General features: G+C 42.8%; 1 protein-coding gene across 4 annotated transcripts in view; it reads left to right on the top strand.

The window, feature by feature from the left end:
- ncanb (neurocan b) overlaps nucleotides 1-16,726 on the top strand; it is a 148,640-nt gene that overhangs the window by 65,934 nt on the left and 65,980 nt on the right. For all 4 annotated transcript variants that reach the window (XM_079679761.1, XM_079679763.1, XM_079679762.1 and 1 more), the window contains one exon: nucleotides 2,590-3,717. In XM_079679761.1, the coding sequence (XP_079535887.1) occupies nucleotides 2,590-3,717 (1,128 nt within the window). The remainder of the gene's footprint in view (nucleotides 1-2,589; nucleotides 3,718-16,726) is intronic.

Below are 16,726 nucleotides of genomic sequence, written 5' to 3'. Positions count from 1 at the left end.
AAACTTGGTTATTGCACGCCTCGGGCTATCCCTTGGATCTCAACACTCCTCAGTATCTGATGGTGCCATGTTGCCTCTTTTGATTGAGGGGGGTGCAAAGCTTCGCACTGCAGACAAGCCCGTCCAAGAGAGATTAGAATTTAAGTGTTGAATCAAATTACTTTGAAAAGGGCTCTGCATGTAGAGCGATGACTTAAATCATCTTCCCTGCAAATCAAAACATTTAGAACATTTTATTCAATTAAGTTTTATTTTGTAGAGCTCCTAGTGGAGTGATCTGCCTCCGAAGAGCGCATATAGCATTTGAATGAGCTCTTAAGGGTCGACTTTCTGTCATGAAACCAGTTTCTTCAATAGCAGAGACTGCATTCATGTGAGAGAAGACAGGGGGTTCTGTGCACTGACACTCAGTGTAGATGCTCCTGACATTATTCCCATGGCCATGCAATGTCTTCAGCCCAGTGTTTCTTTTATTGGATGCCATACAGTAAGTGCAGTTCGGATGAGGTGCCATTGGTGGCAGCTCTCTCTGTGTGTCTCTCTCATTGTCAGCCTCAATCCTCTCAATTTAATATCATGTCTGCCTGACCCGAGGGATTTTTCTCAGCCTGTTTACTCCAGTAAAGTGGAATCAACATAGCAGAACCGCTCAAAGCGGAAGCTCAAAATTACCATCTGAACAGGGTTTATCATAAGTTTGTTTTGCTGCATTTCGGTTAAAGCTGTAGCTTTTCCACCAACAGATTAACAGAATCAGAGCTGAACTTTAACTGTGCTCGAACCATCCAAACCGTTGCCTAATTGTTTCATTTTATTTATAACATGGCTCATTACATGAATGATCAAACCAAATGAATGTGTTTAATTATCCTTACTTTCAGCAGTGTGTGTAGTAAAAGTATGTAATTAGCTATTTGGATTATTAATAGAACAATTACGCCTCTCCACACGTCTCTTATGGAAATGAACCTCAGACTCGTAAGCCTCGCTTGGGCATGAGGCAACAGCGGACCTCTTGAATAATTGACGCACATTTTTAATATTTCATGCATGGACATATTTGTGTATGTTCTCCCTCTCATGATAATTTTTTGTGCTGGGTTGTGTATCACGCCCTTCAGTATTGCTGTACTTTTCCGACATATTAACTGAACTGAGGACAGCCAAACGACGGTGATGATGATGTTAGCAACACTAGCCGGGCCTCTCGGTGACATGACCGCACTATGGCCCGAAAAAAACCAACCGTGAGTCACACATGCAGACTGAATGAATTATTGATGGTGTGTAGACAGTGTCTGGTTTATAGCCGTAAGCTGATAAGGTACAGTGGGCCACTTCATCTAAATAAACATGTCTAGATGGAGCTTGTTTTGGAGAAAGTCATTTGCTTATCGTGTTGCCAGTGCTCCTGCGTTTTTCCACTTGGCTTCTCTCACCACAGGCAAATGTGTTCCTGCAGGAGACGGTTGGGGGTAAAAGAATCCACAGGGAATAAGAAAACAGGGACAGAGAAGAGAAGTGTGAAATTACTTTGAATACATCCTTCCAAGCTTTTGATGCGTTTGTGTCAGTGTGTGTGTGCGTGCACAAGTGTGTTTGAGGGATGGCTCCCGTCTTTCTCTACAAGCTCCAGGAACTTTTGTAGCCGCACTGATCCGCTCTACTGGTGAGGAAAGAAGCCTAAAAGATCTACTTTACAGTGAATTATAATGGCTGCTTTCAGTCCACCGAAAAGTGCAGTCCGTCTTGAACCTTTCAAAAATGGAAGGATAAAAGGAAAATAAACATTTATTTGGTTTAACTCTATTTGCATATGTACAGTATATCTTCGACATACTTCAAAAAGCACATTGTTAGAGAACATTGCTATTGGTTAATGTGTTGTATTAATATATAAAAGACAATTTGGAGAATAGAGTTTCCCCATGTAGTAAGGTTTCTGCAAGAATGTTTAATTGTTTGGGTTTATTATCAATTTAGTTTGATCTGGTATAATGTGTTCTTAATTTGATCATTTAAGGTTAATAACAGAAGCCATTGACATATTTTACAGGAAATATTGTAGGAATTAGATGTTGGACTGGATCAGGTTCAGCCCCTGTAGTAAGGAGCAGTTGTTGATGACTATAAATAACACTCAATGATGTCTTGTGTTTTGACAAACGTCAACTGTAGTTGTTGCCTATTTAGTCAAGAATACATGCTGTTGTAAAGAGAAACATTTCATTTTCTGTAGTACTTTATTTGTCTGTTTCACGGTAAACTCTATGAACAGATGGGACTCAAACCCAATGGATGTGGTCCAAGTTTCTACACAGTTTCTACAAAGTCTAAAAAAATAGAAAATAAGTTTAAAAACAAATCAGTGACATAGTCCTCACATGACAGAAACTCATCACCAGACAATGCTCCCACCTGATTATTTGGAAACTGATCCCCCTGTAAGTGTAATATGGGGCTCATGTAAGCCAGGCTTTAGTTGTAATTGCCAATTTCACATCCATAAAATTAAACCCACCCCCGTGCTCTCCACCCCCGTAATGGAATTGTTTTAATTAATCTATTCTCTATCTTTGTTCCCTTTAGGATTCACTGCCACAGGTCCCAACGAGAGATCGCCACCCACTGAACATGTCATGGTATCCGGGCCTCAGGGTCCCAGAGGTGGGCCTGCTTTCTCTTCAGACCCCAGCAACCACTTTCGGTGGGCTATCAAATCCATGCGTGCCTCTAAACTAGGTCCTCCTGGAAAGGCGCCGTTTTTGAGTAAACGCCCCTCCTGGGAGCCTATGGAAGCAAAAAGTGGGCCAGTCGAGGTGATGACCCTGCCCACCTCCCTTCGACGGGACATCCCTGAAAACTATTCTGGTCAGGGGAAGGACCAGGATGGAGAAGATGTGAACGCTGCCAGAGTGGCATCAGGGGAGGACAAGGAGATGGAGGGGAGCGGTGAGGGGAGCAACTTTCCTGATGGGTTTGGATTGAAAGCCAACACGACTTCACTCAGCCAGACTGAGGCTGCGACTGTGGCAGAACACACTACTCTCTCCCACTGGCAGCTGGTGCCACAGCCCACCACCACACCTTCAGACACAGCAGAGGCCAGGGGAGAGATCCTCTACGTCCACAGGCCCACCGACCACCTCTCCTCTGCTCCTTCCCGAAGAGGGGAAAGCAGTTCAAATCCAGGTTTCACTCCTTTGTCTACAAAGAACAGCGAAGAAACCAGCGGAAAGGAAGTGGTGACATCTACACCTGAAGCTCGTATGGAGGTGCTGACAACCTCTGAAGTGACCACAGTGGAGCTTCTGACAACCAGAGACACGCAGAGGACGGATCCTACCACCACAGCAACCACCACAGAAAACTCCTCAGAGAGCGCCACCACCGAGGAGCCGTCTATTTCCATCTCATGGGTTCAGGAAGACCGGGAGAAAACAACACCCAACCTCTCAGCGACTCCCGTAACCGGCGACGAATCTCAAACGACTACGGGCGTTGTTCAGTTGACCACTTTTGCATCTGACTCTAACGTTGGCGCCACACAAATGGAATCCAGGTCTGCCGTGTCTGAGTCCTTCGTGGTTGGAAGTCGGTGGACACCTTTCAAAACCCCAAAGTCAGAGGACCATAAAACTACGAAAGACAACAAAGAAACAAACCACCCTTTCGGCATGCTCATACCCAACTGGGCCTTCGGACTCGTCCCATCAGGTAAGTGAGCTTCCCCAGTGTTCCTGATCAATGTACTTGACTGTCACCATTATCCTCGTGATTATGAGTGATTATCTAATCAGTAGCGATTTATTTAATTATGTATGCAGCTCAGCGAGAGCAAGGATCATCCCTCACATCCTCTCTGTTCTGAGGGGACATACAGTTCAGTAACATCAGTGTGTTCAATAATAATCCTCCACCTGAGTTCACAGCCTCTGCAAACCACCTGAAATATACACACCTCTCTTATTTGTACCGTGAGCTGTCTCTTGTTGTTTCATTCTACATTTCCCCTCTCTCTCCCACGCATCATGCATTCTTAATCCGGGCTTGTTTTCTCTTCTCTCATCCTCCCACGTTGGTTTTAGAGAGACGGCTCGAGACAGAGAGGCAGTCCACTGACGTGAGACCAACTGGGTCCAGTGAAGTAATTAGCGGGTCAGAGCGAGTGCAATTAGGTGAACTGGGGAGAGGCGGAGGTCCTAGTCCCCGTCAAATCAATGTAGACACAAACTACAAGATGGGACTTGTAATTGACTGCCGTCTCCTCTCCTTTCTCATTATTAAAGTCTGTCCGTGTTCACTCTGTTGTTTTTTTCCACGGTCGGTTCAACTTCTCGCACTCCAAACTTGTTGTTCACAGTATAAGCAGTGTCTGTGCTGTTTGATTGAGTGTGCTCGCATTGATTTCTTTTGGTAGTTAATGGACCTGCTGCTGTGGCAGAAAAACACAGAGTAAATGGACATAACAAACGCTATGTTTGTAATATCAACGAACAAAATGTGTTTGCTTATGTTTTATGTATCAGTCTTCAATTACTGCGATATTTCTTTTATGTTTCGGCCAAACTAATGTCATTCTTTCATTTTCGGCTCAGTGCATCTGGTATTTTCAGGTTTTTTGAAAATCCATTTACAAACTTCTGACTCGGATCATTCGTCATCCTGCACAGCAAAGGGCATTTGTAAAACTTTTATTTATGAGACAATACATGGAGTGGTCAGAGCCAGTAGGGATCCACTCGCTGCACTTAGATGAAGCCTTTTGTTCCCCTAGTAATGAGTCAGCACCTTAAACATTCAGACAGGAATGTGCTTCTGTCAAAGGGATGAACAATTTGCAATATGTTGAACAGAAGTTAGCTTGATATGTTCACTGTAAAAACTACTCACAATTACTTTTTTAAAATCTGTACTCCTTTTCTGTTACCTTGCTTTCACATTTTTGTCAAAGATCTTCTCCTGGGAAGAATCACCACTTGGTTAACTCCATTGATTTGTCATTTCTACCAAAAGTGCCCCATTTTTGGTAGAAATGTTGCCTTCTTCCATTCATTAAAACCAGGAGGGGCATCTTCTCATAAAACTGTGGTTTTGGTATAAATGACAGCCACTAACTGATCAAAAGTAAACAATGCTTACTGTGGAGCACGACTGTGACACTAATATCGTAAAGATCGAGAATTATTCAGATTTCTTTCAGAAATAAATCATTTGGTTTATGTAGTTGGAGCCCAGTGACACTTGCTGAATTGTAATATATTTACTGCAGAAGGAAATGAAAAGAAAACAGAATGTTTATCAGTATTTTGTGACTGAGCGACTACAAGAAGACTCCTCCCTCTGAATGACCTTTTGTAGTTGTCAGTTATAGTGCAGGGGAAATTACAACAATTGTTCTCTCCCCATTACAGTGGAGAGATGGAGAGAGAGGAGGGAAAGGGCAGAAGGATAGATAGCTCTGGGGAAGAAAAATGGGGGAGAAAGAGAGAGGGGTGAGCGTGTCCTCTACTAGGGAGTACATAAACCTCTTTAATCAATGATCACACACAACTCTACACAGCATGGGCCTCCAGGGAGCACGTTGTTCCTCCTCAATTTCCCTTCCTTCCTGCCTTCCTTCCTTCCTTCCTTCCGTCCTTTCCTCCTCCCTTTCTTTACACTTCATCCAATATTCATTCATTGTTTGTTATCAGGCCAGTCTCAGCCCCTATGTGTCCTATTTGGCCATATATCAGAGTGATAAGACACCGGTGTATAACAGCACGTCCAGCTTTCCGATTCCACATCGCTCTGGCCTCCAGCTAAACCCACACAGATGGTTGGATGTATGCACGAACACACACATAACTAAATGTATGTGAAAAAGCAGCAGCAAGCCAAACTTGCTCAGGAGTAAACCTCGATAATCCACCCCGCATGCTTCACCATCATACACACACACAAAGACACAGAGTATATGTCTTAATTCTTCACTGTGAACGCTGTCAGAAAGTAAACACATTTCCTTTTGTTTATTTTTGAATTACTCATATCGTAATGTCCATATTGTATAATCCTAAAGACAGTTTTTATACAAGTTTGAATAGCACAAACAAGTTACAGTACAATAGCAGCTTTAACTGCAGAGAATCCCAACAGGAGTGGAAATACGCCGAATGCCTCAGAGCACTGGTACCCAGCCGCGGATACGGTACGTCTGTCCGGCCTTTTAATGACCAGCGCCCGTTTGAGACTCTGGCAAACAGGGAACAGGATGTCTCTGAGTTATAGGCATCTTGACTAAAGCCTTGTCCCGGGTTCCAGATAGATCAGACCTCTGGCAACATCAATAACACAGCAGCCAGCGCTCACCCAAATTATAGTGTTACATTTGGAGGAGAACAGCCAGCATCCTCAAGTGTCTGTGTGTGTAGTCAGGGATGGAGGGGGGAAAGAAGGAGATAAATGGAGACAGGGACAGGCTGGGTTGGCATATTATCAGCATGGGTCTCTGGATAGATGTTCAGTTTGTCTGTTGGCTGTTGGAGTCCTTGGATAGGCTGTCTGGAGCAGCAAGACATTCTCATGCTGCATATAGAAGTCTATTGATTTTTCTGCCTCTCCCTCCAAGTGTATCCCATCCTTTATTTTCTCCATCCTTCTTTGCTCTGTCTCGCCCTTCCTGGCTTTTTTTTTTTTTTCCCCCGCTCTCCTTTGCTCCCTGTCTCCCTGACTTAATGTATTTTATTACATCTCTGGTCATTGTTATGACTCTCGCTGGCATAATGTTTTGATAGCCTTTTGAACTCCAACGTGATACAACACAGAGCAGTCAATTGCCATCTAACTGTATCCGTCCCCTGTACGATCCTCAGCCTCAGCAGGATCCTTGTCACTACCTTTTAGAAAAGCCTCGCCTCCCTTAAATCCTCCACCTAATCTGTCAGCCTACTATCTGCTTCTCGTCTCCAAGTTTCTTTTCATGGTGTAATGCCTTCATTTTTCCATATCAAACTCCTGCTGAATATAATCCTGTGCTATTGGCTGCTGCATATTAAATGAATGGGATTTGTTAAAGAAGAGCCTTAAGGGACACTGGGCTTCATCGTGGTGAGGGATGAAATGGCGATACTCATGCTGACTGAGCACAGGCTCTTTGTATCCTGTCAACCAAGGGAAGCAATCTAAGTGTTGAAGATGAGCTTAAGTACACTGTGGTGAGAAGAGATTCAGTGATTGTTCATAATGAAAGGCACCCGAAAAAATCCAATGAATTTGCTTTATGTTAATTTCGTCAAACTCTTCTAATCACCTGTCTAAATTCCTGGGTAAAGAAGTGGTCCCTTCTCAAGAAAGAAGGCCAGTTAAACACAGGAAAACACAAAACATCATGATCTCACAGGTTAGGGATATCAAGTTTGAAACCAATTATACTGGAGAAACTAAATGTGCTAGATGGTCTAACCTTTGTGACCTCACACACCTCAATATTCACGTTATCGGTACCAGCTTGGATGACAATGTTGCTAAAGCTTGAATTGTTGTGTTTTCTGTTTCTCCCTGGGCAGAACCAATACCTCCGGATTAGCCTCTAAAAGAAGGAAGCCTTGGTCCTTGATAAATATTGTACTCTGGTTGATGCTAATCTCATATTGTGGATAATGGATAAGTTCCCTAAAAATGAAGTGTGTTGTTTAACCCTGGGGCAACAGGGCTGGCATCAAAGAACTGTCGCAGGCGGAAGTGACTGTAGACCAGACCACATGATACATACAGCCTTCCCATGTGCAGAATGATCAGTAGCGCTAACAGGCAGAGAAGAGATGGAATATTTTATCATCACTTCTCTCTCTCTTGAACTGAGGCTAATCTTGCTGGGCTAGAAGCTTAAAGCTAAACTAACATGGCAACAACATAGGCAATCATTTTGAGGCAAAAGATTGTTTTGAATATTCAATGCAACTTTGCTAATATTAAGCCCAGGGTGAAAAAACCTTCATGGACAGGAGGGACGATCCAGATTGTGAAGAGAGTTAAAGAATATGGATGAGATAAAGAGTTACACACAAGTTATTCATCTGTAGGAAGTGTAAATGTGTTTTAAGAAGTTGTACACTAATGTCGAAGTTGGCGTATTTAATTTGTTCTCACAGCAGTTTTCAGCATTCAAGAAGTTGTGTACAGACGTGTGTGAGCACAGCAGTATACGATACTCAGTCTCTCCATGGACCAAGTCAAGTGCTGTGTCTGAAAAGGTCGCTGAACATCACAGCAAGCTGCGATATGAAAGGCAAATATTTGCCGCTTTGCAAAGTGCTGTTGGTTTTTTAGCTGTTAAAGTTAAAGATAGTGACTAAATAATTCAGTAAGGAAATGTCTCTTTAGCAGGCCAAACGCGGCAGTAAAATATCAGTGTTCACTGACATTCTGGGGAATAGAAAATGTTGATTTATATATTCAAAGTCAATGAAACAAACTGCTATGTTTGTAAAGCTAATGCACCATCAACATTTGTGTTTAATATTCTGCAGTGAGCCTGAAAAAAACAGAAGAGGTGACTCAAACAGGTATTTTTATGGCATGATAAAAATGGTTTATTATCTTTGGTGCCACAACACAACCTGGTGATTATTCAGCCTCTATAGGAGCCCCATCACAGACAGCTGTATTTTATTTTCTGTATGTATGACCCAGAGCTGCCATTATGGCAGACGAATGACTCTCTTGACTGTCACTGCTGGCAGATCCACAGCAGAACTGCAAAACAAGTTTTATTGTAGTTTTTATGAATATTTTTTAACATCCCAGCTAGGGCTGCTCAATTAATCGTATTTTAATCGCAATTACGATTATGGCTTGCAACGATTACGAAAACAACGTAATCGAAATAAAACGAATAAATTGGTTTTTCAGTTGAATTATACTTAAAGTTCAGGGTAATCAACTGTTAAAAACATAATGTTCAAATTATGTTTCTCCAATAAATTGATGTTTTCAAAGTAAATGGATAATCGTTTTTAAGAATCGTGATATCAATTATTGACCCAAATAATCGAGATTATGATTTTTGCCATAATCGAGCAGCCCTAATCCCAGCCCTCTAGAGATAAGCTTGGGGGCTGATCATACTGTACCATGTTGACTTCAGCAACACAGTAACTGTGAACGCTAGCTTTCATTTCTGTTTCCCTCTGCACAACATATGCTTTGTAATAATCATGTCTTTGTTTAGATAGGACAGTGCCTTATGCTCACATAAACAAAGCATTGTTCCGAGAGGATTTCTGGTCTCTAACGTGTTACTTTCCATAATATTGCATTTTTGGATTGGAAGTTTACAATAATCGTAGATTTTTCCAAACCTGCCAGCATAGTGAATGTTTACTCCCCTTGGCTTTAAGAGAAGACACATTCAAACCCACAGGCTCAATGAGGAATATAACTACACAGTATAACATTCAGCCAAACAGCAAATATAACCATCTACTGCTTGTTGGAGCATTCAGGCGTCCTCATCTCCTCTGATTTTATTGTAGTCATTTTCATTTAGCCGCCTCTGTAAACCAGATAAGAGAAGTCCTGGGCAGAGCCATATGTCACCCCATTAAAACACAGACAGGGATTCACTGAGGAAGGTTTTTGTTCTTCTTACTTCTTCCACAATGAATTCCTATCTGAGTTTTATTGTCAGTCACAGCCTTAGGACCCCTGAGGGTGCAAAGAGTTTCATAAAGACATGAACAACATCACCCCTGTGTGCCACCAATTGGGAAATGATGGGAGGGATGGATGGAGACAGAGAGCTTGGCAGGAGATTGTCAGAAGGAATATAATCCTCTGTGTGGAGTCATTGTGTGGCTTTGCAGAGCGGGAGAGACTTACCTGCTTGTGTTTGTGTGGGTAACCGTTACAATGGAGCATTCAGGCGCTATCAGATGAGACGTCAAGAATCTGTTTCCTGTTATGGAAAGGACATTTCACTTCTCTGTCTGTATCAAACAAATCGGTCCTCTTAGAGGTCAAAGAATGGAAGCTAGAAATACACAGCCATGTTGCTTTCAGATCAGATTCTCTCTGCCTCTGAACGAGAAGGATCTGGATATATACTTATTATAATGTGAAACTGCTTTTATGCCTGTTCACCCGACAAGATTTAAACGTCAACGTCCCTGAAATGCAATTTTTCTGCATTTTTATTCTCCAATTGCAGTCAGACACAGCCGGTCACACATTCATGCACACGCCCGTCGGAAAAACGTAGCCGCCTGCCATCAAGGTTAACAGTGAATTCTGTGATTTTAAATTGAGGTATTTTCTAGCTACCGAGGAGTGGCAGCGAGATGAGTGCGCCCAGCTGGGGTTTGGAGCTGCCACATTGCCTGACTGAGTCTACTCCCCCTCACTGAAGGCGGAGTCAGGGGTCTTTGGCTCCTGGCGTCAGTCACAACGCATCATGCAGCCGCCAGCCCACAGCGGGTGTAGGGGTTGAGGGGGTCTCCTCATGTAGGGCATGTCAGACACACCAGCAGATATGTCCCTGCGGGGAGGATTCAAAGACCTGGAAAAAAGCAGAGCATGTTCTTTTTTTTTTAGGGTGGTGGGATGTGTGGATATGAAGGTGTAAATTATAGAATTTGCGAGTTCTAAAGATTAAAGCGTGTATTTGTTATAGTTGCTTCAATGATTTGCAAGCTTCTTTTCATAGTTTCTGCTGGCAGGGGCACTGTGAGGTCATGTAAAGTAGTTCTTCTTTGTTGAGCTGAAAACTGGTCTCCAGGCAAAAACCCTCCTCAACAGCTTGCGTCTCTTAATAGCTCTGCTCTGCTGTCAGAACTACTTCTTGATAGAAAACACAGTGGAATACAAACATGCAGGAAAAAGGAGTCTGAGATCCACTGTGTGTGTGTGTGTGTGTGTGTGTGTGTGTGTGTGTGTGTGTGTGTGTGTGTGTGTGTGTGTGTGTGTGTGTGTGTGTGTGTGTGTGTGTGTGTGTGTGTGTGTGTGTGTGTGTGTGTGTGTGTGTGTGTGTGTGTGTGTGTGTGTGTGTGTGTGTGTGTGTGTGTGTGTGTGTGTGTGTGTGTGTGTGTGTGTGTGTGTGTGTGTGTGTGTGTGTGTGGCTGGCTTATTTCTTTCTGACTTGGGGCTCTTGTGTAATGGCAACAAGCTGAACAACGTGTAAGGTCATGTGTTCAAGGTCAGGAAAGTTGTGTTAAAATATACTTGTTTTTGTTGTTTGTATTTGTGCATGATAATAATATGTGCAAGAAAGGTAGAATATAAATAGGAGGATTGGGTGATTAATCATTGTCTTCTCTGTTAGTCATGTTTTTTCGTGGTCTTATCCCTCTTCAAGCAGCTGTGCCAATCACAGTGGGGCATGATGACAATGACTCACCAAAATAGGGAGAAGTGTGCAAAACAGATTTTCCTAATAGGGAACTAGTGTTGTGTTCTTTGAGCTGCAGACTTACAAAACACAAATACACAGCGGCACAGATGTGTTGCCAAACCGGATGATGCACCTTCGTTGGTGTCATTTATATTTGTGGGGTTATTGAAGGTCTGGTCAGATTTTTGCCATAGTGATGCGTGGTCTTTTTCTGAATGATAATGACCGATACTTACTATTCTGTGCATGTACAGTACTGCTTCATTCCTGCACCGTCCTATTGAGATTGAACCAAACCAGTCAGACAGTCAGAGTTGAAATTGGAATATATTGCAATTACATTTGCAGTTTAAAAATCTTTGGGGACTTTTTCCCTTGTGCTGTACGTTTTTCCCCCAGTGATAATGTTAATAATTATAAGATGAGGGACTTTCATGTCACCCAAGGGCACTTTACAAACAGGAAACAAGTAACAATCTTAACACATTTGGATTTAAACCTATATAATGAACGCTGTGCTGATTGTTTTTCAGCAGCCTGATGTAGCTTGTATATGATGTCATAAAGCTACAGTCCCCACAGTTGATCCTAGGGCATTTTGACACGGCACTTCATCAAGTAGAAGCTGCAGATAAACAGATGCAGTCTATCTGGTTGGCTTCAGTTTGCTGTTGTGAGATAGCAGATGACAAAAAGATGTACCCACCTTCTGGCTGTGATCACTCTACAGTTTTACTTTTTAGTTTGATATCTGGAAAGTGTCTGGAGAGTAACTAATGAAGGTTTTTATGTCTATTTTTCAGGATTATTTTTGTTTTTTGTGACTCTCGAACCCAATGTTAGTCCGCATTCATTTGCATCCCTCTCTTATATGCGCCCCTCATCTCCCACTTGATCATCTCACTGGCCTTGCAGGGCATGCAAAACACAAACTGATGGGCAAAGTGCACTTCAAGGTCAGGAACATATCCATTTGTTTTTCTTGCACCATTTTTTTCACCATTATAAAAATGTGGAGTACACATCTACATGTCTGATTGTACTGGAAATAGGAACTCAGCCTTGATCTGTGTGCACATCCCAGACTTCATTTGATGCATACTAATCAAGAGTGTGTTTGTTCATTAGGCGCTGTGGCATGACTTGAAGAGTAACAATACATGTTGTATGCTGTAATCATGTAAGGCGGAATATGAATAATTCATGAAACACCACCGACAGTAATTGTTACGGTCTGCCTTGTGCACGTATACAATATGACTAGATAATTTTTAAAAAGTGGAATACGGTTGATTCAATATTCTCCTTTCACAAAGCCCTGAATATGAGAGTGAAGAGACATTGAAAAGAAGAGGGGGAAAAATCAAAGGTGGATAGAATGTGTTTGTGATGATAAGCCGGGATGGATTATTTTCTCGCCACTCTGACAGCGCAGATAATGCAATTTATTTAGGACGAATGGAGACGCCACAAGTGTCGCTCCTGTAACAATAGATCCTCAATTTATGCGTAAGTCTCACCGCACAAGCCCGCTGTATTGGCTTGTATTGAATTGCGGGCAGTTTACCCCCCCTCTCCGGGCTGATCCAGTGTGACGCTCTGAGGAACTCACTGGGAGCGCATCGGCTGCTTTCTGCTGTCTCAGGCTTCTGGCGCAGTAACTAATTGCAAGTGTCATGCTTTTTGTGTGTGTGTGTGTGTGTGTGTGTGTGTGTGTGTGTGTGTGTGTGTGTGTGTGTGTGTGTGTGTGTGTGTGTGTGTGTGTGTGTGTGTGTGTGTGTGTGTGTGTGTGTGTGTGTGTGTGTGTGTGTGTGTGTGTGTGTGTGTGTGTGTGTGTGTGTGTGTGTGTGTGTGTGTGTGTGTGTGTGTGTGTGTGTGTGTGTGTGTGTGTGTGTGTGTGTGTGTGTGTGTGTGTGTGTGTGTGTGTGTGTGTGTGTGTGAGCTTGCTTGGCGAGGCGAAGCAAACATTTAATGCCAGGTGAAAAAGAGGTGAAACTCAACATATTGAGGATTCTAAATCTGAAATAGTTTGTCTTTATATATAAAAACAAATACATGTGTGTAACAAAAATATAGTTTGTTTTTATATATAAAAACAAACTATATTTTCCATATTATATAGGTTTTTTTTCTTGCATCTTTCATGTCTTATGTCACATACGCCTGTAGGATTGATGTTCACACCATTAAACTGATCCTAGCTCTTTGTGAATAAATAATAACATGGAACAGTATAATATACTGGCAAGCGACTCTCAGTTATTTGAGTAATCCAGTATTGATAGCAGCTTTCAGCGTGCTCAGTAATAATAGATGCGCTTCTGTAATGGATTACATATGGAGTGTTTACAGAGTGCAGTCTACATCAAGTGTTGTTTTCACTCTCCCATCTCTCAGATACACAAAGGCGTCTATAAGCAGCCATACGCAGGGTGCTGCATGTGTTCAGACGGACAGAAATAGCTGCTCCCTCTTCTGCAGAGCTCATCAATCCTAGTTTGTCAGAGGCCCCTCAGCCTGGGCTCGGGACAGTAATCACACAGCTACACCTGCTCCATCGACAACCCTTGCTCTACGGGAACACATTCCCAGAGGATGCAGGGTGGCGACTGCAGCCTTTCAAGTGGTCAAGCTGGGATCAAGCCCAGATTCAGTATCTACTGTAAGTTGTCAGTTGTCCTTGACCACTGACTTCCTGCCAGCCTGGCAACGCTCAGCCGGGTGCTCTGATCTCCCTGTGGAGAGGAGATCAATGGAGTGATACTTTATTATTCTTTACAACAACACACTTCAAACACTATGCAACCTCTTGGCTAATAGAAGCGTAGTTTTCTTTGAGACCACATGTTCAACACCAACATTAGCCATTTTTTATTGTCAGGATAGCGGCTAAACGGGAAATCTTGGGTTGTCAAACATTCTGAAACATAGCCAATATAGAGTTCAAAGTGGTGAAGACAGCCTGTGACTGTAGATTTAAAAAAATGTTTACATTACATGTTAGACGCTTTTATCCAAAGCTACTTACATACTCAATACTGTGGACAATCCCCACAGGAGCAATTTGGGGTGAAGTTTCTTGCCCAGGGACACAACGACACCCTGATCCGAACACATACGCACAACCCACTGCGCCACACGCCGCCGCGTATAGATAAAACCTATACTTAGATTATAGTACATTTAGCTATCACTTTCATCTAAAGCCACTTATAATAAGTGCAATATAAGTGTTAGTTCTAATGGCCAAGGTGCAGTCAAAACAGGCAGGTTTTTTCCTCTGAGATTAAAGAGTTTTCAGAACTCCTGATATATGGGTAGCTTATTTTGCCATTTCGGGGGCGAAAATAGAAAAGAGACAGGGCGATAACTGGGTCCCCCCCACAGTGAGGGTACAGTGGTAACCGATTGGCCAATGCAGAGTGAAGTGCATATGCTGGAGTGTAGGGTTTAACCAAGGTCACGAAGTAGTGAGAATCATATCAATCCACAGCAGGCCAGTACCAGTGTCTTAAAACAGACTTACAGAACAACCATATACGGCATCAAATGACCTGACTGTCCTTTATTTGTTTTTTCAGTGTGAAAATCCATGTTTGGTTCTTTTCTGTCCTGTCATTTCCAAAAATAGTTTTTGTCGTGCTTTTTTTGACTGACAGTTGGAACAGTGGGTTGAAGAGAGGGGTGGACGCCTACATTCAGGGAGGCGAGGCGCGCTGACCCCCCCCCCGATGTGTTTTCGACCTCATGGATTGAGTTTGATGTAATGCTCTCACTGCAGACGCTCAGGCTCTGCTCACATTAGATTGTCTGACTCTGCAGACTGACTGCTGGGGCGCTGACATCATCAGCACCAACTGGAGCAGCTCCACCAACAAAAACCTAACCTCTGTGTCTCTCTCTCCGTCTCTTCTTCTTCTCTCCTCCGCCACCTCCTCACCCTCCATTTCAACCCTCATGCAGCTCACCTCCTCAAATCAATCACTTTGAAGTAATCTGAGACCACATTGGAGTTTGCGTCTTAGTGCAAGAGAGAGGTGTTATCTCTATTTCAGCAGAAATAGGTTTCATTTTCCTCTGGTGTGTATTCAACTTGCCATGGCAGTAATTGTAGCTCATCTGCAGTGAGTGACTTGTCTGTCAGGGGACACGTTGATACATGGATTATATTCCTTCCTGTGAGTCTGCCTCAGTCCTTCCTGTCTGGGAAGGGACGGAAACTTGGAGACACTCGGGTCATGCAGATGACACGGTGAACGGTAACAACAGTCATTGCGTTTGGGACAAAGAAGACAGACATACTCATCAAGGTCAGGTTGCAATGGTTACCACTTATCATATAGTTAAGGTAATGAGTCAAGCATCACCTAAAATAACCCAGAACCAAGGAGTATCAAAACTACTCCAGTAAAAAGATACCTGCACTTGATCCAATTTGTACCCAGATCGAAAAAAAGGATTTTACTTTCAGCCATCACCTCAAGTGTTATTCTATTTAATGAGTCACATGATCGACCCGCAACCACAGCAGCTATAACCAATACAGGCTGCTGTGTGGTTTAGTTGAGTGCTGTGTATTGCATGGAGTTGGAAGTAAAGACTTCATTGCATAGTAGTGACATGACAGGTATCCAATCTAAAATCATTCCCTATTGTTTTGCAGTATCACTTTATAGGTACTGGTACTGGTTGTACTTGTATCATAATTTATTTAACCATACCCAGTCCCACATTACCGTAACATCTCTGGTACACTCGCCATCATTTCCTGTCTGCATGGATACTATCTGCGGCCCTGCTGTAGCAATGTCGCTGTGTTCTGTATGTGCTTTCGTAAGTACATCACCATTAAACGATGAATAATGATTATCCAAGATTATGAACTGTCTGCAGAAAATTATTAATTTAGGCTTACCTCCATAGTTGGGCCAGACGTAGGTGACATTCAGCATTGACAGAGCCACTTACACTGATGCATTATGTATGCCTTGTATGGCACTGTAACGCTCAATGCATAAAACACATTTTCACTGCGGTCATCATGCAAGTGACAATATGAATATTTCACATTACGTCAAAGTGATGATGACAGGGACTGTATTAAGTCCATGCTTTGCAGTTTAGTGCAGCTATCCATATGGCTCTAACTGTGCTGTGTGCCTCAGCACCTTAGAGCGAAACATTTTAGCGGGGCAGCTCTGGCCGCATGTGAAGTCTTATCACGCTCATGGAGGGGAACACTTAAACGGGCCATTGCATGATCTCTTTCTCAGCAAAGCTATTACAAGGTTCAGTGAGTCCAAGCACAGCATCGCGGCGGTTGATAAGCAGGTGTATATATACAATAAAATGCAA

Source organism: Notothenia rossii (genome assembly GCF_949606895.1).
Source record: "Notothenia rossii genome assembly, chromosome: 1".
Taxonomy (NCBI): Eukaryota; Metazoa; Chordata; class Actinopteri; order Perciformes; family Nototheniidae; genus Notothenia; species Notothenia rossii.
This window is presented reverse-complemented; position numbering and strand designations above follow the sequence as displayed.